The 20,890-nt window shown below is 36.6% G+C and overlaps 1 protein-coding gene across 1 annotated transcript in view; it reads left to right on the plus strand.

The window, feature by feature from the left end:
• Positions 1–20,890, plus strand: part of nav3 (neuron navigator 3) — a 573,826-nt gene that overhangs the window by 169,117 nt on the left and 383,819 nt on the right. The window contains 2 exon segments of the mRNA XM_051926210.1: positions 61–178; positions 1,125–1,177. Coding sequence (XP_051782170.1) covers positions 61–178; positions 1,125–1,177 — 171 coding nt within the window.

A 20,890-nucleotide genomic window follows, 5' to 3' on the forward strand; every position in this document is an offset into this window, starting at 1 on the left:
ACTTCTTAGTATTTGTGCCAAAATACCTTAACCTTTTCTCCCTCTGTTATTCCCATACAGATTTACACAGATTGGGCTAACCACTACCTTGCCAAGTCTGGTCACAAGAGACTGATCAAGGACCTGCAACAGGATATTGCAGACGGAGTTCTACTGGCAGAAATCATCCAGATCATTGGTAAATGAATCTACTGTCTTTGTTTTACCCCAAGAGTGTGTGTAATATGTGGGGTTTCAACACCCCTATACAGAAAAATTAAATGAAACATTTATAACTGTGTTTTTTGGGCATTGTGTTGTAGTGCTTATGGTTTTGGATTTCATATCCTGAGGTTGTGGGTTCAAACCCCGCTGCTGACACTGTGTGACCGTGAGCAAGTCACTTGACCTGCCTGCGCTCCAATTGGAAAAGTGAAAGAAATGTAACCTATTGTGTCATAAATGTTAAGTCACCTTGAATAAAGGCTTCAGCCAAATAATAATGAAAGATGATAATAATAATAAATAAATTGAAAGAGTTTTCCCATATATACACTGTAAGTGTTAATTTAACTGTGTTCTTTACTCGCATGAATGTGGCAGAATGCTTTCCTAATTTTTTTTTTCTTTAAGAACTGAAGATGTTCCAAACAATTATTAAGAGGGAGGGTTAAATAAATCAAGGAGCGTATACTCTTGAGTAGGCGCATTTAAAATATAACACTTCATGGGGCACGCAGCGCAGGATTTTGTTTAAATACCTCTACGCACACACATACTATTAAATAACCATGTGTCATCCATGTGTCTCTTCTGCTAGCTTGTGCAGCACTTGCATTTTTTTTTCTTCTGGGCTGTCTTGAAACTTTACTCCAGCGCTAGCAAAAGACAATTGCTGAGGATTTAATGTCAGCAATCATTTCGCTGTAGCACATGAATTAGCACTCAGCCTTCTTTTTTTGACTTCCTTTTCAAGCTGTGATTAACTTTGACTTATCTATTTATTTGTTTTAATGATTGGGACACATACTAAATTGTGAACTGAGCTAACACTGTGGGTATACCATTTTTAATATGATTATTTTTATTTTTGCTTTTTCTTCAAACGGTGCTGCTGTATTTCAAGTGTGTCTTGTATCTTGTAGCTAATGAAAAGGTGGAAGACATCAATGGCTGTCCCAGGAGTCAATCTCAAATGGTGAGTGAGGAATCAAAAATGATTTTTTAATGTATACAGACTATTTTTTAAGTTTTCCATTTTGCAAGCATCTTTAAAGAGGGAAAAAAAGAGTATTGCTGCTATGTGACAATAATTATAGTAATGTGTTCAGATGAAACACATGTTTATTGTTTTAGCGTCAGTTGGTGTAATGTTTAATGTTAGCCTCGCCGCACTGTGACCTCAAGCTGCAACAAAAAAGAGCATATGTTTGTGTGTTTTTTTTTTTTTTTTTGGTTTTCTTGGCCTTGTCATGAAAACCTGTGTAATTAAAAGGGATTTAAATGTTTTAAAGATTTTTTTTTCCTCCTGCTCTCTTTGATGGTAAAACTCCTGTTTCAAGTGTCCCATTCCGCTCTGCTCTGAAGGCAGATTTTCTATCCTGTATTTGTGCCTCAGAACAAATGAACTGCCCAGCAGGGCACATTTCATATAGACTCCAGCTTCAGCATATAAATAGCACCGCACTTTATCCATGTGCATGGTTCATTTTGACATTCTGGCAACAGAAGGCGTCCATGTATAGCACAAAAGGCACTCTAAACTGGATTTAGGGAGCTTTTTTTTTGTTTTCATCTTCTTGGAAATAAATTTCTTCTTTCCAAAGTCAGGTTGCTTGAAAGGGAAGAAATGCTACCTTCTGGAGTTTAAGAGTTCTAAACCGTGAAGAAACATTCAAGTGACTTGATCTGACACCCCAGTTGGAGTATACAATAAAACAAAACTGGTAACTATTCAGTTCTGTCAGCCTTGTGCAGGAGTCCTAGGGTTGCTTTTCCAGTTCAGCTGATGCTGCTCATTCAGCCTGACTGCATAGCCACATTGGGTTGACACAGCTGAGTCTTCAAGTTAAAAGGTAATTTAACAAATTGCTATAGCTTGTTGATTTCCAGGGCTTAAAGCTGCCACTTTTAAAAGTAAGGCTGTCACTCTGTGATTTGTGATTGCATTGTGCATGCATGTAATAAAGTATAGCGGGTTACTTGAAAATGTGGTACACCACACTGTCCTGTGAGTGGAGGTGTTGGATGTGTAAGGTTTGGCATAGCTGCTTGACTTGTTTTAACTTCAAAACTATAAAGAGTCAATAGACAAGTAGAAGATATCAACATTAAAATTACTGAAATGTAGTTAAATATATCAGCTCTGCAGTTAGATGTTTATGGAGTGATGGGGATCTATGGAACTGCTATTTACAGGAGCCTTTCTGTATGTGCTGTAACTACTTACTGTAAAAGTGATGACACTGAAAAAATGTTTCCCTTAAACTAAAAAAATAATTAAAAAAAAAAAAAAAAAACCCATTGACGCAAATGAAAAAAAAGAAGGTTCCCAAGTGTTCATGTAATTCACAGTTTTACTTTGGGTACAGCAGTGGCTGCCAGACGTTGAGAAGTGCTCTTGCTGTGTTGCCAGCTGTTGTGAGATTTTTTCATATCTTTAAATGTGTTTTTCATTTTGTGGTATGAAAACATGTGATAAGTCAATGGGCTGCAAAGTGATTCACAAAAATGTGGTTGGTCCCCACCTATTATATGGTGCATAATGCTAGCACGTTTGGTTTTGATTGTTGCTGTTTACTATTTTTTTGTAAAAATTGTTTTTGTTTTAATCAAGTCCTTAAGACATCTGCTTGTTAGATTCAGTTTAGTTGTATTTCTTTTTAATTAAAATATTAACAAATACCCTGTGTTTTGAATGAGGGAAAGAGTACTGCCTTTGATAAACAGAACGCTTGATATTAGTATATGTTTAGTTGTCATCTTATTATTAATGCACATTTCATGTGTACAAAAAGTCCATTTCAAAATCCATTTTCTGAATTTGAATACTACAGTTTTAGAATTGTAAACAATCAGAGCTTATCTTTGTAAATCTTGGTACAAGGCAGAATCCAACCCTGGACTTGATGCTTATATTTATATGCCAACTCTCATTCATACTGGAGTCCATCTCCTTTATTTTACTCTCTCTATCCCTGTCTCTCTCCCTGGCTGCACTTTCTTCCTGGAGTGATTTGGATTCTGTTGCTCCTTCTATTTTTTAAGCTTTTCTGGTCACATACAGCTGTGAGATGGGAAATGGGAAATACTAGGCTGGGTGTTCATACCTTTCGATACTTCTGTTGCTTGGGCGTTGGTTGATACTATGCTTTCTCAGTTAATTCTCAATAATTTAAAATGTAATCATATCATAAAAAATCATGTTGGACAAATTCAGAGTCATTAATGAGCCTACGACGCATGTATTTGGAATATAGGAGGAAAACTGGTGTACCTGGAAAAACAACACATGTAGACACCGTAGCAAGTGCAGACTAGACAAACAGTGAGCGTGCTTGGCAGTGACCAACCACAACAGTTGAATTGTGAGCTAGAGGTTCTAATGATGGGATTACTATTCTGTACTCCATTTAAAGAATAAAAATAAACATGACTCTACATTTTAAATAACATATTTCCTACGTAATCTCACTTGACATAGTCAGCTGAGTGTAAATGCTGAATCACTTGGAACCAAGTCATAGGTTGGAAAGTGTGTGTCTTAATGAAAACAGATATTTATTATGAGACCATTTCAAACCATAGAAGATAAATCTCTAATCTTTAAAGTGAAAGAAACTTACTTGCCATTTTTAGACCAAAATATATGAAAGAGAATAATGATATTTTAATTAATGGTGATGCTTCAGGCTAAAGGCAGAAATAAAAATTAGATGACATAACAATCCATTGCAGGTCCCAAACTCTCACCCCAGATCAGGTACCAAATTAATGTAATGTGAACATCTTTGGTAACTCTAAAAGGAAGAATGAGTAAACTTCTTATTGAAACTAACCACTTTTTTACCTTACTGGCCTATAAAAATATTTTTTAAATCAGGTAGAGGGTGTGGAGAAGAAGGTAGAACTTTAATCCAAGATATTGTAGGATCATGTATACAGTATATTCCACTTCCTATATGGCTCTAAGCATGTCTCTTAATTATAATTATGATTATAATCAGTTTTAAAATACACATGCAAATATGTTCACTTCTTGCATAAACAGACCCTCTATGATGCAGGGTGTATTTTATGAAGTTTCTACAGTACATGCTTAGTTTTTAACTCTTTCTGCTGATTATTAACAGTTTAAAATGCTCCACGTTACTTCGAGTGATCTTATTGGTTTACGTTTTAAAAGGTGAAAGCAAAAGATATGAGTCTGTATCCAAGATTTTACTATTGGAATTATAGGAGCTTCACATATTGATTATGAATTGTTTACTACCTCTAAAGCTCACATTAATAGCAATTAAAGACCAACACCTTGTTTGTTATCGTTCTGATGTAATTTTGTTATCCTCACTAATCATGGTGCCAGAGAATGCCAGTGTGTAGTATGGTGATTAACACATGCAAGTAAGAATTTTGCTGTACTCTGTACTCTTGACAGTAATGACCCCCTAAGCCTATATGGGAAAGTAGGAGTTGCTTGTGGCCATAGAAACTAATTTGTAACAGATAATAGAAGACACCTAGCAACTGAAAGATAACAGTATGTCTCCTAAAACACCATTACATGAGCCAGGTTTTAAAAGATGAAAGCAAAAGATATGAGTCTGTATCCAAGATGTTACTATTGGAATTTATAGGAGCTTTACATATTGATTATGAGCTGTTTACTACCTCTAAAGCTCACATTAATAGCAATTAAAGACCAACACCTTGTTTGTTATCATTCTGAGGTAATTTTGTTATGTCACTAATCATGAGAATGGCAGTGTGTAGTATGGTGATTAACACATGCCAGTAAGAATTTCTTTGTACTCTGTACTCTTGAAAATAATGACCCCATAAGCCTATATGGGAACGTAGGAGTTGCTTGTGGCCATAGAAACTAATTTGTAACATATAATAGAAGATACCTAGCAACTGAAAGATAACAGAACATCTCCTAAAACACCATTGCCTGAGCCAGGACTTCAAGATTAATCAATTAAACAAGCAATGCTGTGTATTTAGCATGATTGGCGGTAAGCAACAAGACAGATAAAAAATTGCAAAACATGAAATTACATAATGATTTATTAATCATTAAATTAAAATTATAGGAAATAAGCTGTTTTATTAAAATTAAAAACATGAACATTCCAATTAAAATATTCAATGGTATATTCCTTTCCATTTAAATTTTCAACAGCATCTGACAAAAAAAAGATTGGACAAGAAGGTGACTATTATGCTTAACCAGAGTCTTAAATGAACCAATGTTGGTAATACAGAAAAAATGTATTTAGCATTGAATTTCAGGCTCACATTTACTGATTAACTGTTATAACGGGTGTTTTACATCATTTAACATTAGCTTAACTGGACTCAGAGGCTCATGGGCAATATTCATATGGTTTCCAGGAAAGCCTAAACTTGAACATTAACAAACATTAACAGAAGGCTGTTAAGGGATATTTACTTTACTTAAAAATATATTGGCACCCACCTTTTCTATTTCTCATATTTAATTTTTGTACCACCACCATATCATGAATTTCATACTAGTGCCCCACCTCAGAACAGCAGCTCATGCTCTTCTTCCCACATTCTTCATGGAAATTTCATCCAGCTATCTTTTGTTCCTTTCCATAACTCTGATTGGAAAGCATCTATGGAATGGTCACAGCTCCAGTCCTCACTACTGGAATGTGTCATTCAGTGTTTGGGGAATCTCAGATGACTCAATACATATTTCTGGATAAAAAATGTATAATAATAACTTGCAGACATGTGAAATATTTAATGACAACCTTTAGATTGTTACTAATGTTTGTTGGCATTTCACATGGATTTGCTGTTGTAGCAAAACCATTGAGACAGTGACTAATTTGAAAGGTAGATATTAAAGAGCATTGTAGAGTAACTGTATGTCTGAATTACTGTAGAATAAAAAGTGGGAGAAACCCTAAGCAGCCATAAAGACAACATATACATTTTTTAGAGAACCAAGCATGTTCTTATTTCACCATTAATCCTCTGAACCCACAACACTCTCCATTGTGTTATTTGTCTATATCTTTGAAAGAACAAAATTACAAATTTTCCTCTAAATCTTTTGAGTATGTTCTATTGGACCATAAGAATATGTTTATTTTTTATTTAAGAGATTTTCATTAAATTGATCTTTCAACTCCTTCCTGAAGAGTTTTTTTTTACCAATTTAAGTATGCCTGGTATCAATTTTAAACATCTAAATAGTCTATATTTGATTATATGTCTAATTTGTTATAATTTTCCAAATCAATTCCAAGTCAGTCCATCCTTTTCTAAATGAACATTCTTCTGTTGAGGGCTGTAGCAAATGAGGAACAATCCACACATAACAAGTCTATCTATCTATCTATCTATCTATCTATCTATCTATCTATCTATCTATCTATCTATCTATCTATCTATCTATCTATCTATCTATCTATCTATCTATCTATCTATCTATCTATCTATCTATCTATCTATCTATCTATCTATCTATCTATCTATGACATTTTCAGAGCAGAATTAGTACTAGGGTTGCATGGGACAGATGTGATCTACTCAAAAAAGAATCTACAATAGGAAATAAGACTTTGTCATTAATGAGATTGGGTGCCACACCTTTGCAATGAATGGGGTGTTGTGGTTTCATGGTGCTCCAAAGACCACTGTGACTTGGATTCTCTGGGAAGACATGGAAAGTAATCCCAAATTGGAGATTAACACTAGAATTACCAGAGCCTACGAAAAAACTTGTAGAGCCGGCCCACCTTAAATCGCTTCTTAAAACCGTTCTCACCTCTCCGCCAGTGTCTTTTGTCATCTAAATGTACTGATAAATACATGCTGCCAGCAGCCGGCTATTCCATCCCCCCAACGACTTAGAACTTAAACGAGCTTTTCCCAGCTCATGCCTTGATTGATTATCTGGGAGTGAAGTGGAGTTTTAGAGTAGAAATAATAGATTGTTATTTGGAACACACGCATTTCATATGTGTTGCATTTCTACAGCAATCTGTGTAAACGCATTGTTAAAACAGAAACGTTTTATATATTCTAGTAGCAAATGGCAAAATATAGGCATAAACTATATAATGTATGAAGCCTGAAGTCCAAATATCAAAGAAACACTTTCACAAAAGGTACAAAAAAAAAAGCCACCGCCAAAAAAAGCCGCCTTAGTGTGTGACATTGACACACATTAGCTGTCACTGCTTCCATGGCGCAACAGTATCAGTTGCTGACTGGGAATCAGAAGGTCATGAGTTTGATCCTGCACAACTCCCTTTTGAGAAGTGTTCTTATTTTCACTATTTTAGAATAAAAAGATACATTTGATTTCAGTCTGTAACAGCCGGTGTAATTTATGATATTTGTAAAGGTTAGCTTTATTTTTTTTTAAATTCACTTTTCATTGTCTCAGTCGCGTTCAGGATCCTTTCCTACCCCATCTGACACTGCTGTTTTCACATAAAGACGCGCTATAGTTCTGCAGTGTATCACGATACATACGACCGCGTGTTTTTTTCCCCCAATATTGCCAGTCCCCACGTGTTGCTGTATGCTGTTTCTTTTGTACTCCAGGACATGCAGAGGAAAGCATAGTAAAGAGCAGTAACTTCAGCGCTATATGCAATCATCAGACACTCCCCATCTGACACTGCTGTTTTCACATAAAGACGCGCTAAAGCTCTGCAGTGTACTTGTGGCTGCATTGTCGTACCAATGCTTGCGAACTGAAGTGTCTGCATGCACTTTTCGTGGCATTACACGTGTATTTTTTGAGTATGCCCATGTAGCTCAAACACAGGAACATATGTTGATGTAAAAGTATAACAAAACAAGTGCACATTTATTCAAGACTATAACCGAAGAAAACAGAAAGCAAGTTACAGTAGGCGGTTGATATGACAGCTTGCGTGGTGGAATGCTAAGAACTGCTGATTTCCATTCTGTGCTATATAACTGTTAACATTTGAATCTGATGATTGCATATAGCGCTGTCTTATTCAGTGTGCGCAAGAACATGCAGGTGGCCAGTTGCTGAGTGCTACAACGCACATTTTAAAAAAAGAAAGAGACAAATATATGTGACGTTTTGAAGAAATCATTTTATGACGCGAATAGTACCAATCAGAAAACATCGTCGAAGTAATGCAATATTATTTGAAAACGAACAGCGTCAGATCGGATGTGAAGTTATACTGGCGCTGTTTGAGTCAGATCAGAAGCTGAATAAGCTGAAAAAGATCCTGTTCTGACTCTAAGTAAAAAAGCATGAATTAATCAACAGAAATAACCGCGATTGACATTTTAAAGTTAACGATTTACAGTGCATACCAATTTATAAATTTAATGTCCGTTTGAGGAAATTGATCTGACTCAAACAGCACCAGTATAACTTCACACCCGATCTGACGCTGTTCGTTTTCAAATAATATTGCATTACTTCAACGATGTTTTCTGATTGGTACTATTCGCGTCATAAAATGATTTCTTCAAAACGTCACATATATTTGTCTCTTTCTTTTTTTAAAATGTGCGTTGTAGCACTCAGCAACTGGCCACCTGCATGTTCTTGCGCACACTGAATAAGACAGCGCTATATGCAATCATCATATTCAAATGTTAACAGTTATATAGCACAGAATGGAAATCAGCACTTCTTAGCATTGCACCACGCAAGCTGTCATATCAACCGCCTACTGTAACTTGCTTTCTTTTTTCTTCGGTTATAGTCTTGAATAAAAGTGCACTTGTTTTGTTATACTTTTACATCAACATATGTTCCTGTGTTTGAGCTACATGGGCATGCTCAAAAAATACGCGTGTAATGCCACGAAAAGTGCATGCAGACACTTCAGTTCGCAAGCATTGGTAAAGACAATGCAGCCACAAGTACACTGCAGAGCTTTAGCGCGTCTTTATGTGAAAACAGCAGTGTCAGATGGGGAGTGTCTGATGATTGCATATAGCGCTGAAGTTACTGCTCTTTACTATGCTTTCCTCTGCATGTCCTGGAGTACAAAAGAAACAGCATACAGCAACACGTGGGGACTGGCAATATTGGGGGGAAAAAACACGCGGTCGTATGTATCGTGATACACTGCAGAACTATAGCGCGTCTTTATGTGAAAACAGCAGTGTCAGGTGGGGGGCGGTAGGGAAGGATCTTGAACGTGACTGAGACAATGAAAAGTGAATTAAAAAAAAAAAATAAAGCTAACCTTTACAAATATCATAAATTACACTGGATGTTACAGACTGAAATCAAATGTATCTTTTTATTCTAAAATAGTGAAAATAAGAACACTTCACAAAATGGAGTTGACCAGGATCGAACTCATGACCTTCAGACTCCCAGCCAACGACTGATACTGTTGCGCCACAGAAGCAGTGATAACTAATGTGTATCAATGTCGCACACTAAGGCGGCTTTTTTTTGTACCTTTTGTGAAAGTGTTTCTTTGATATTTAGACTTCAGGCTTCATACATTATATAGTTTATGTCTACATTTTGTCATTTGCTACTAGAATATTGTAAATTGTTTCTGTTTTAACAATGTGTTTACGCAGATTACTGTAGAAATGCAACACATATGAAATGCGTGTGTTCCAAATAACAATCTATTATTTCTACTCTAAAACTCCACTTCACTCCCAGATAATCAATCAAGGCATGAGCTGGGAGAAGTTCGTTTACGTTCTAAGTCGTTGGGGGGATGGAATAGCCGGCTGCTGGCAGCTTGTCTTTATCAGTACATTTAGATGACAAAAGACGCTGGCGGAGAGGTGAGAACGGTTTTAAGAAGCGATTTAAGGTGGGCCGGATCTACGTGTTTTTTCGTAGGCTCTGGTAATTCTAGTGTTAAAGGGCTTCTCTTTCACATTTGTTTATTAATTCTACTGGAGATATCTGAAAGAGTGTGCTTTGGCAGGGAAATTGTACAACCAGAAAAATAGGAGAAATGTTGATAGTATTGTTAGAAGAGTTCTCTTGAGTGAGAAAGTGAATGTATCACACTAAGAAACAGGAAATCAAAAATCTGGATTTGGGGAGGCCCAGTATAGCATGTTTTAAGCATTTTGTAAGCCTTTATTGGCATGTATGATAATTTTCTTAGCACTGGGTTATTAAGGCTTCAAAATTTTCAATAAACTTTCCTGTATGTATCTCTTGCAAGTAGCTTATAAGACTGCACAGACCATTGATATTAAGACAATAAAGCAATATTCAAACCAATGCCAGATGTGCAAATTTATGATGTATTCATTTGTCCATAACAAATAATCATGATCTAGAGTAATATATTGTGATTTCATACTGAATTCTCTCTGAGCAAAAATAAGTAATAAAAATAAACCTGAAACTGCCTGATGGACCATATTTAAACATCCAAAATTTTTAATTACATTAAATTTTTAACAAATGTTTCTCTTACTTGAATTTTCTGTCCACTTTTTTTTTTGCAACTGTACAGAAAGTTTATGAATACAGAACTCTTCCTTAAGTTAGATGGCCACCTTGATGTTAAATTCCAAAAGAGATCATAGTTACCTCCTATGGCTGTCAGTGACCCCATGGACTTGCAGCATCCTACAAGGCAAAATTTAAACCAAGGACAACAAAAAGTTGATTTCTTAACAAACAAATAAATATGAATTAAAAATGTTAACATAACAAATATGCTAAATATTGGTAGATCCGGACAATCATAGGCTTACAGTACACACCACATAGCAATTAGTAATATTACCTATAACATTTAAATAACATTTATTTGGGGCTATTTGGCTGTTTTCTTTGTACAGGATTTGTAATAATTCTGCAACTGCCGAACCCATTTTATACATGCTGAAAGGTATAAATATGGTGACCATGTATGCTCATAAGTGCACCACATAATTGTTGAATGCATGAACGTGTCATTTCTGTATATTATATTAATTTTATTGAAAATGAAATGTAAGTAATACGTTTTCAGTTTCTGAAATTTTTGAAATTGTTGTTTTAATATACAAGATAAAGGTCTTAGCTGAAAACCTCTCACTAAATCTGCTCTCTCCAAGAAAGCAAACCTGACCAGACACATATGCACATGTCGTAGGATCAGCGTCATAAGTGTCAGTCCTGTGGCGCCAAAGTGCAAGCAATCATTTTGTTATAGCTGTAGGGCCTCACAAACACCAAAATCAATCCAATCAGCAGTGGCTAAATACAGGAACCAATACCCAAGACAGGACAGCATTATTTCACATTTATTTAGAGAACACACTCACTCATGCACCTACTCTCATTCTGACCAGGTCCATTTAGATCAAATGTTATAACAAGAAATTTTACAGTTACTCAACTATGTTACCTTTTCTGACACCAATGTACAGTTAAACTTTGATATTATTTTAATGTACTTCCATATTTATAGTAGCAATAGAACTGTTTTTGAATGGCTATCATTTTGGCATTTGTACTTGGTCTCAGAATAACATATTTAAACTATATATCTAGTACTTGATGATTTGCTACTATCCATTGTTTTTATCCATGTTAAGAACTGAATAATGTCCTGCCTTGCAGTACGGTGGCCAGGGTATCCTTTGGGTACTCGGGTTTATTCCCACAGCCCAAAGACTTGTAAGTTAGGTGGACTGACGATATTAAATTGACCCAAGTGTGTGTGTGTGTGAAGGTGTGTGCGTGTGTGTGTGTGTTCATCCTGTGATGGACTGGTGCTCTGTCCAGGGTTTGTTCCTGCCTTGCACCCTATGCTGTCTGGGATAGGCTCCAAATCCCCCCACAATCCTGTTTAGGACTAAGCAGGTTAGAAATTGACTGACTGACTTTCCAGGAAATTTAGAAGAGTAAAAGAGGGGCCCTTTTTTCAGCAGATTTAATGTTTTTCATTTTAGACCTGTTCATGTTTAATCAAGTAGAATGTCTAATGGAGCAGAGTTTGTTTAATTTATTTTTCAATGTAATAATTATAGTAAATAATTATTCACTATCTTGTCTATTTTTATTTGATTGAGTCCTTTCCAAAATCCCTCTATTCCAAACTATGGTCACCTAATATATATCAACTAAAATACTACAATATTCTCAACTGTAATCCTTCATTCATCCATCTATTTTCTTAATGCACTTTGTCTAATACATAGATAAAGGCAAATCATTCTTACACTCTACTCACAGGGGATTTCATATTTGATAAATAAGGTAACACCCATTAGAAAAGCAAAGTCACAGACAAATGGGTTCAAAGTGGAGATTCCAAAACACAAAGATCAAGATAAGGTTTCACCCAGAACCAACCAATGCACCACCATGTTACCTTTCTAGTAATCAATGGAGGAAATAAGAGGGAAATGCAATGCAGATGTGTATTTTTCATGAATGCTAATGCAGTTCTCTAACTACCTGTTGCTTAAAAGCAGGTCTGGAGTGCCTGTCATGAAAAGGGCAGAATGGCTATTGTCCTCTATATTAGCACCTGCTAATTAGAAGCGTAATTTAGTCATCCTGGAAGAAAAAGATGTTGGCATGTAGCTGGGAAACCAGAGACAGGATACCTGTGGGAGAGTCAGAGAGTTTTTCTGTTGACAATAGCTGGAGCCTGGAATGGAAATGCAGAGTTTGTCTACTGTTTTTTTTATACTTAACTAGCTGATTACCCAGTGGCTTCGCTCACTGAGTGCAAGGGAGAAAAATAAAATGTAGTCTATAAGTTATTAAACAGTAAAGCATTAACATTTAAGAAGTAAAGATACATTGAGCACTACTGGAGTGGTTTCATGTAAACTACATTTTAAAGGCGGTATAACACAACAGGTAAGTAGTACTAACAGCTGCTAAAATGTATTTGGATCATCTCTCGGTAGTAGATCCCTTGTGAAAGGTGCTACACAACCACTGTGGTATAGAAATTACATTTTCTATGTCATCGTCCAAATTTCTGCCTGACAACCTTGCACTACGTGCCTGTGATTTAAGAGAAAAATAATTCTGATAAATGTGAACGCTGCCCTTCGTGTTTAATGGGCAAAATGTCCAAACAATTCCCACGTCCAACACTTTACATGAAGAGGTCTGTACATCTTCTTAGATGTAAACTTTCCATCTTCTTAAAATAACTGATCACAAAAGCAACCTTGAATGTTGCGGGGTTTTAGTGACCTGAACTCACCTTAAGGGACAGTAAGTAGTCGTGCAGGGCAATTTACAAACAGAGTCCTGCTTCGATGGCGGCGATTACACTCATTCGCAAAGATTTCCACTGTCCCAGGAGCCAACGGGGCACTTGAAGTGTCACAAACAGTGCGAGAAGAGAGGACGCTGCCCGAAATTGCGAAGCTCTCGACCCAGCGGAGCAGCCCGACATTCCGCGCCTCCCAGCATCCACTCTGTTCTCACGACCCCTCGCTGCTGAAGGCGGACTTGTCTTCACATTGTTTACAGCTCGGTGCAGTTAAAAAGTAGAAAGATGCAAAGCTGTTTTCCTCATCTCTTCTACTATGAAGTACTGCCAACTAAAAAAAAGTTACAATGTGGCAGTTTCCGTGACAGTCACGTGGATGAATAAATAAAACTTCTCTGTCAGAACGCGCCTGGCGACGGACGGCTCAGCGCTGTAGTCCAGAGAGGAGGGCTGGGAGAGGGCGACGCGGGGCGCACTTCTATGGGATAGATCGGTGTGCTTGTGTTTACTTCTTTACGAAATCAGTAAAATAACTCTCACACAAATAAAAACAATTTGTAAAGACGATATAAAAATGGCTTCCACAAATGAAGTGATTAGTTCCTGTATTATAATATGTTCTGTGGTCATACGTAATTTCCGTTTCATACGTAATTTCCATATCACGTGGTCATACGTAATTTCCATTTCATGCGTAATTTCCATATCGTGTGGTCATATGTAATTTCCGTTTCAAACGCGAAAAGAATTATATATATATAGATTATATACAGTAACTATCTCACAAGATGTGTTTATCAATAAGTAGAAATACATTGCTGTAACTTTTGCCTATTTTCTAACTGCATTAAAGACATGGAAAACAGTTTAACCAGTTTTAATACTGGATGCAAAAACAAAATTCTCATTTACAGGATCAGTGCAAAACCTTTCTAAAACCTTGGAGGATCTAATCAATAACATTTTAGAATAAGCTTTAAAATCGAGGAAGCAGATTCTCTTCCCTTTTTTATTCTATCTATCTATCTATCTATCTATCTATCTATCTATCTATCTATCTATCTATCTATCTATCTATCTATCTATCTATCTATCTATCTATCTATTCATTTATTTACTTTTCCTACTATTAATATTTTACTCTTTTGGCCTAGGTCTCTTTCTCATGGGGGGAATGTTATTTGATTTTAATAAATCAATAAAATGTTAAAAAAATTAATACTGAATGCAAAACTGGATAATGTACTACCAAATGAACACACTTGTGTATAGGCTGTGCGATTGATAACATGATTTGAACCATGAGCTGCCAACCTCCTCATTCAACTTTTCCAAACATTTTGTTCAACATCATTACATTAGAGGTAAATACATTTTTTTTTTTTTTCAATAATATTAGTATTAGTCCTAGACATTAGTTTTAGGTTATTTTTTAATCAATCTGTGTGATTCCCTTAGTTCCATTTTTTTTCCTTGTCTATTTGGTTTAATAATGATACAATATGTTATCAGGTAACATAGTAAATATTCATTTTCTTTACTAGGTTAGATAAATAGAGATTAATGATGCATCTTGGGCTGAACAACCTGTTCTCATCAAAACATTTCTAACACTTTAATTTTAGGTAAAACATAAAATGTTAAAAATATGGTTACATATTTGTTTCTCAAGCTACTGTGTACAAATATGTAAATATAAATCAAGGATTTTTCCAAACCCACATCTTTTCTGTGTGTTGGGTACGAGAAGGGACTAATCCTAAATGAGTAGTCAGTCCACGTTAAGGTGCACAACCATGAGGAATCACACTGGGCCATTTAAACATTTTTAAATACATTGACAGCAAAACTCTTTTAGGCATTTTAGATAACATTTAACCTAACTTAACATACACATATTTTATGTGGCAGTGAAATAAAGCAGCTGGAGCAAGCACAGGTTGTTCCCCGAGGGAATATTTGTCTTTTCACATGAGCTTAGAGGGTCAGAGTGCAGGATCACCCATTGTACAGGGCCCCTGGAGCAGTTTCCAGGTTAAGGGCCTTGCTCAAAGGCCCAACAGAGTAGGGTCCCTTATGGCAATAATAGGATTTAGATACCAGCACAGATCCTTAGCACCAGACCCACCATTCATTGATGTTCAACACATACACACCTACACTTATACTTTCTTGTGCCAAGCCATCAATTAACTTAACTAGTCTTTGTGATGTTACAGGAAATCAGAGTAAAAGAGACACTGGAAACAAATGGCAAATTCCACACAGACTTTTATTAGGCTAAGAATAGCACTTATGCCCTGGTTGGTGGAAAGTTTGCAGTATGAATTACCAAGACTCTTTTCAATGATAATCTGAGCAAAAAATAAATAAATAAAACCACATTCTATGGCTGATAATGCCAAATTCATACATTGTTTAGGGTACTTCTAAAAAAAAATATGGAAATAAGAAAACTTGACAGCACTGGCAAAGTACTGTTATTCAGAATAACAATAAATACAATAAGTCCTGCTTATATGCTGCTTTCCCCTGTCCTTGGGATTTATATGTTTTATACATCTATTCCTTTTCAGTACATCATTATTTTAATCAGCAGCCTTAGTTCAATCATTTCTGCAAAAGCTTCTTAACTACTTTTCAATTGTTATGGAAATTGGTTCGCTGATAACTGTTTGTGTGCTTTTCCATTTTCTCTTGGACCTCTACAGTTAATGACTTCTCACTTCCCGTTAATCCATTTTTATTTTATTCTTAGGGTAAGGTCAAAGGATCTTGTTGTCACTTGATTTTCGTTTCTGTCTTTGGTATGCCATTATGTTTTAGCTAGCAGGCCTCTTGTCATTCAGGGTTGCTTTCACTGAATGTTATTTTAACACTCCAATGTGCTGCTTGGCTTCAATTGTGCACATTGGCTCAGGCAGATATACCAGTCAAAGGTTCTGATATTGAGGCGCAGAATCAATTTTTCTTTTGACCTCTATTTAATATTCAAGACTTCAGTTTCCTTACACTTAGAAGCACTTTATTATATAGCAAAGCTCAAGCAAGTTAAATGACATGCTCAGATTCACACAGTGAGCCTGATATAGGAATGAACCTACAGTCTTGTGGGTGCCAGCCCAAATCTGTCACCACAAGATCATAATGCCTGCCTTACTGCATGCTTCTCCACTATCAGCCCATTCCAGGCACACACTTTACAATCATTGTGATTTGTAATATAGTTAAGCGTGTCTTTGTTGAGATAATAACCTCCTATAAGGCTTACATGTTTACCCACACTACCTATAAATATGTATCTCTAAGTTCAAATTCCCAGAAATCACCTGAGCTGCCCATTTAGCTGAATTTCCTTTAGGCACTCATATTTCTAAGTGTAGGAATCTAAGCCCACAAACCATAAAAACAAACAGTGGTCCTGGGAAAGATGCAGTGACCCTCAGACCACCTCTGCTTCCGGGCAACGCACCTACATACTTAAGCAAACTGATGCATGAGCAAGAAAGACTTTGGTCTAGTCCTTCAGCTGCTTCAGACAAGGAGCTCTGTGGATGCACTTCTGAATTTCTACAGGGGGCCTACATTTACAAGTCAGCAGAATGTAAACACTGCGATTTGATGAAATTATGTCCCTCAGCTTGAATATAAAGATTCTCTGGCTTGTGGCTTTAGAAACTGCTTTAAGCATCTTGTGTGTTTTGACACACTCTGGGGCCTTGTGCCCGCGTACTCCTTGACAGAGTCTTGACCTGTGCTCCTAAATCCTAGTGTACATACATCAATCTGTTTTCTTTATTAGAAATAAAGACTGACTTGGACTTTTGCTGTGTTCTGCACATAGGGTTATAATAAGCCATATGAGGTTTCATAATAGCTGAAAGAAAAAAAAATTCTTTAAACAGCAACTATTTAATGTCATGCTATAAAAATATGCCTTGTTAATTTAATCTGCCGCTGTTGACAAGCACTATCAATAAATGAGATCTAAAAGCTAGACTTCCCTGTTCCTTATATACATTTGAACAAATCACTGTAGTTTTTTTTTTCTTCAATTACTTTAAGTTGCATAAGAGGAGTAGCATAATTGAGCAAATATGTGTTATGGCAAAAAAAGGCTTGTGTCTACGGGATTATGCTTATTAAGACAAGGCATGATGTTGCCAGCTTTTGGAAGTGGGAAATAGTTGACTGGATTAATATTCAGTGGTTAGACTTGAATAGAGTGACCAGATGGCTCCATAAAAGCAGACCTCTCTTCCAAAAATATGGCTTTGGAGCACACTGCTAGATTATAGTGCACATTTGTCTCAGACCACTTTTCTGTCTGTCTAGCATCCTGTAAAATTGCGCTAATGATAAAAACAAGAATGAAAATAGCTTGAGATGCACCTCTATTGTTTACAATGAATATGCATGTGATGAACCTGCTCAAAGACAGGCAATTAAAATGTTGTTGCATTAATCATCTTGTAATGGCGGAGACCAGCAGAAGAGCGTGTACTAGACAGAAGAGTTCAAAGGAAGCTTAAACTGTACAAATAAGGTTCATGCACAGAATTTAAATTTGTTTTTTTAATATCTGAGTGCAGCTGTTTTCAATTGGAGCAGTTGTAGCCAATTGGAGCAGAGACAGGTTATTGAGTCAGTGGTAAAGACTCAACTGGCATACACTTAGTTTTTACTCCATTGGTGCCGTATCCTCTTGGCCACACTGCCTAAAAAATAACCCACAATAATACTGACAGCAGAACCCACCATCAGTGAGGCAGCAATCTAACGATTTTGTTTTGCTAATTTCTTCCCACATATCTCTTGAGCATAGTCATCAGCAGTACCTTGTTGAGAGGTTTACTTACCTCGGCAATGACATTCATGTCTCTGGTGACTCTTCCTATGAAGTCAGTAGACGGTTTGGGAGAGCAAGGGTGGTCATGAGATTGCTATAAAGGGGTATGTGGTTCTACCGATATCTATGCATATGGATGAAGGTCCAAGTCTTTAGATTCCTGGAGCTTCCTGTCTTGCTATATGGTTGTGAGACATGGACGTTATCCAGTGACGTGAGACGAAGACTGGACTCCTTTGGTACTGTGTCTCTTAAGGAGAATCCTTGGGTACCACTGGTTTGACTCTGTGTCGAACAAGTGGTTGCTAATGGAGTCCCAAATGATGCACATTACCTGCATTTTGAGGGAACATCAGTTATGGCACTATGGCCATGTGGCGCAATTTAATGAGGATGACCCAGCTCGCACGATCCTCATTGTTGAGAACCCGAGTGGCTGGACCAGGCCATGGGGATGCTTGCATAACACCTGGCTGTGACAGATAGATGGTCATTTACAGGGGGTGGGAGTGGACTGTGTGTGTGCATGTGGGGTTGCCAACCAGGATTTCAAGCTGTTTCATTATGCCATGGGTGTGGCAATGCACTGTACCAGAGCATGCCTCCGAACCAGAACTGACCTGATACTATTTAATCTGTTACTTTAAATTGGCACAGTATGAGTAAGTATGTGCCTGTGCTCTTGTCATGATTCCTTCCCATGGACTTTCTCTTGTTTTTACCTTGTATTTAATTTTTTTATTTATTTGCATAATTATATAATTTATTCTCAGCTAATTTAGTCTCCACTATTTTGTGATAAGGTAGCCATCTCGATTCTATGGTTGTCATGGGGAGCAGTCCTAGAAGTTCTGTGAATGAACATCATCAACATGACAGTTTAAAGACTAGTGCCACAGAACCATAACTATCCAGGTTTGATGGATTCCACATAAACATTTGCGCATTTTCTTTCTTAAAAAATACACTCCAAAGATCCCATGGTTTCTGACTTTTACATTACTTTTTTTACTGCGGATTTTGGGTTACATATAGGGTTTGACAATCTTTATAATAGTCTCCCAGTTACAGTTCACTGCTGGTTTTATGAGTCTTCTCCTGGTCACCCTATTAATTGTGGTTGCATTTCAATGTCACCCTCAATAGCTGTGAGCTGACACCACTCTCCCTATGTTGCTGGAATAGGCTTTAAGTCCCTATGATCTTAGGCAAATGGACGGCTATATTTTTGCTATGTTTTGTCTTTTTCCAAGCAGGATACACTAGTAGAGCATTGGGAAAATGCCATAGTTAGAAAGCCCCCCCAAAAATTAAGTTAACTCCTAACTCCAGAATATAAACTAACACAATAAATTGTACTAGAGGGGCTAACTTTATATGAATCCATATAACTGTCCTTTTAATGATCTTGCTGGTTTATTGCTTTCTGTGAGCACACAGCAAATTGGCTGTTACTTTCCTTCTGAATCTCACCCTTACTTCAGACCCTTTGCTCTTGTTGCTTGTCTACAAACTTTCACAGTTTAATGATTGTGTATATTTATCCGCTGAGTAATAGCAGCGAAAACTAATTTCTAATTAAGAAAAAGGGCAGTTTATCATTTAAGGCTTGTCTGTAATGAAAATGCACACAAAAACATTACCATTTCAATGTAGTATTGGTTTAGGTTAATTATGTTTTTGATTAATAGGTAAAATGCTACTAAAGAGATCACAAATCTTTATTGTCGATAGCACTTAACAACATACTTGCTGAAATTCTCTTATCTTTGTTGGTGGCAGGATAAACAATTCTCTAGATAGAAAAAGCACATTAGGCATGACTTGTATTTTAAAAAAATTGCACAGAAACACAGCACTTTGAATGACGTCCAACACAACCAGTGCACAATGACATTATATTGCACAGTGATGTAGAAACAATTTTTTTCTGTACTTGAGTATGTTTTGACATGATTTCTACTTTACTGGAGTATAAAATATTCTGTCTGCTTTCACTTTTCCTTCATTTCTTTTTGAAATGCAAATGGCCGTTTTACTCCAATCTATTTTGCGTAACACATTAGTTTCTACAGTATTAATCCAGAAAACAAATGGACTACACAAAGATGCACAATTTTTTGCTCAGTCATTTATCTAATATATAGGATTCCATCCATCCATCCATTTTCTAACCCGCTGAATCCGAACACAGGGTCACGGGGGTCTGCTGGAGAATAGAATCTGAGAGGATTTTTAAATGCACATTACTGGTGCTAATTCCTGATCTTGTACACTGGGGTGGGCAATATCAGTATTGGAAGGCCGCAGTGGCTGCCAGTTTTTGTTCCAAGCCAATTGCTTAATTAGAAACCAATTCTTGCCAATCTCAGACCTCATTTAATTTTATGGCTTGTTAGTCTGCAATGTTAGGTTCTTATATCATAGATTTTTTTTCCTTTTCAGAGATGTCATCTAAAAGATTTGAAGCCTTAAACAAATCATTTTCAGTCTGGCATATTTTTCTCTTAAATGCTTTATTAAACCAAATAGTGCATGAAGGATCCACACAAGTGTAAATGGGAACAAGTTCGATGGAGAACTGCGGGCTCCTTTGTTATTTGCATCTTATTGCTAATAAGGAGCCATTAAAAACAGT

The sequence above is a fragment of the Erpetoichthys calabaricus genome, chromosome 1, assembly GCF_900747795.2.
Source record: "Erpetoichthys calabaricus chromosome 1, fErpCal1.3, whole genome shotgun sequence".
NCBI classification, from domain to species: Eukaryota; Metazoa; Chordata; class Cladistia; order Polypteriformes; family Polypteridae; genus Erpetoichthys; species Erpetoichthys calabaricus.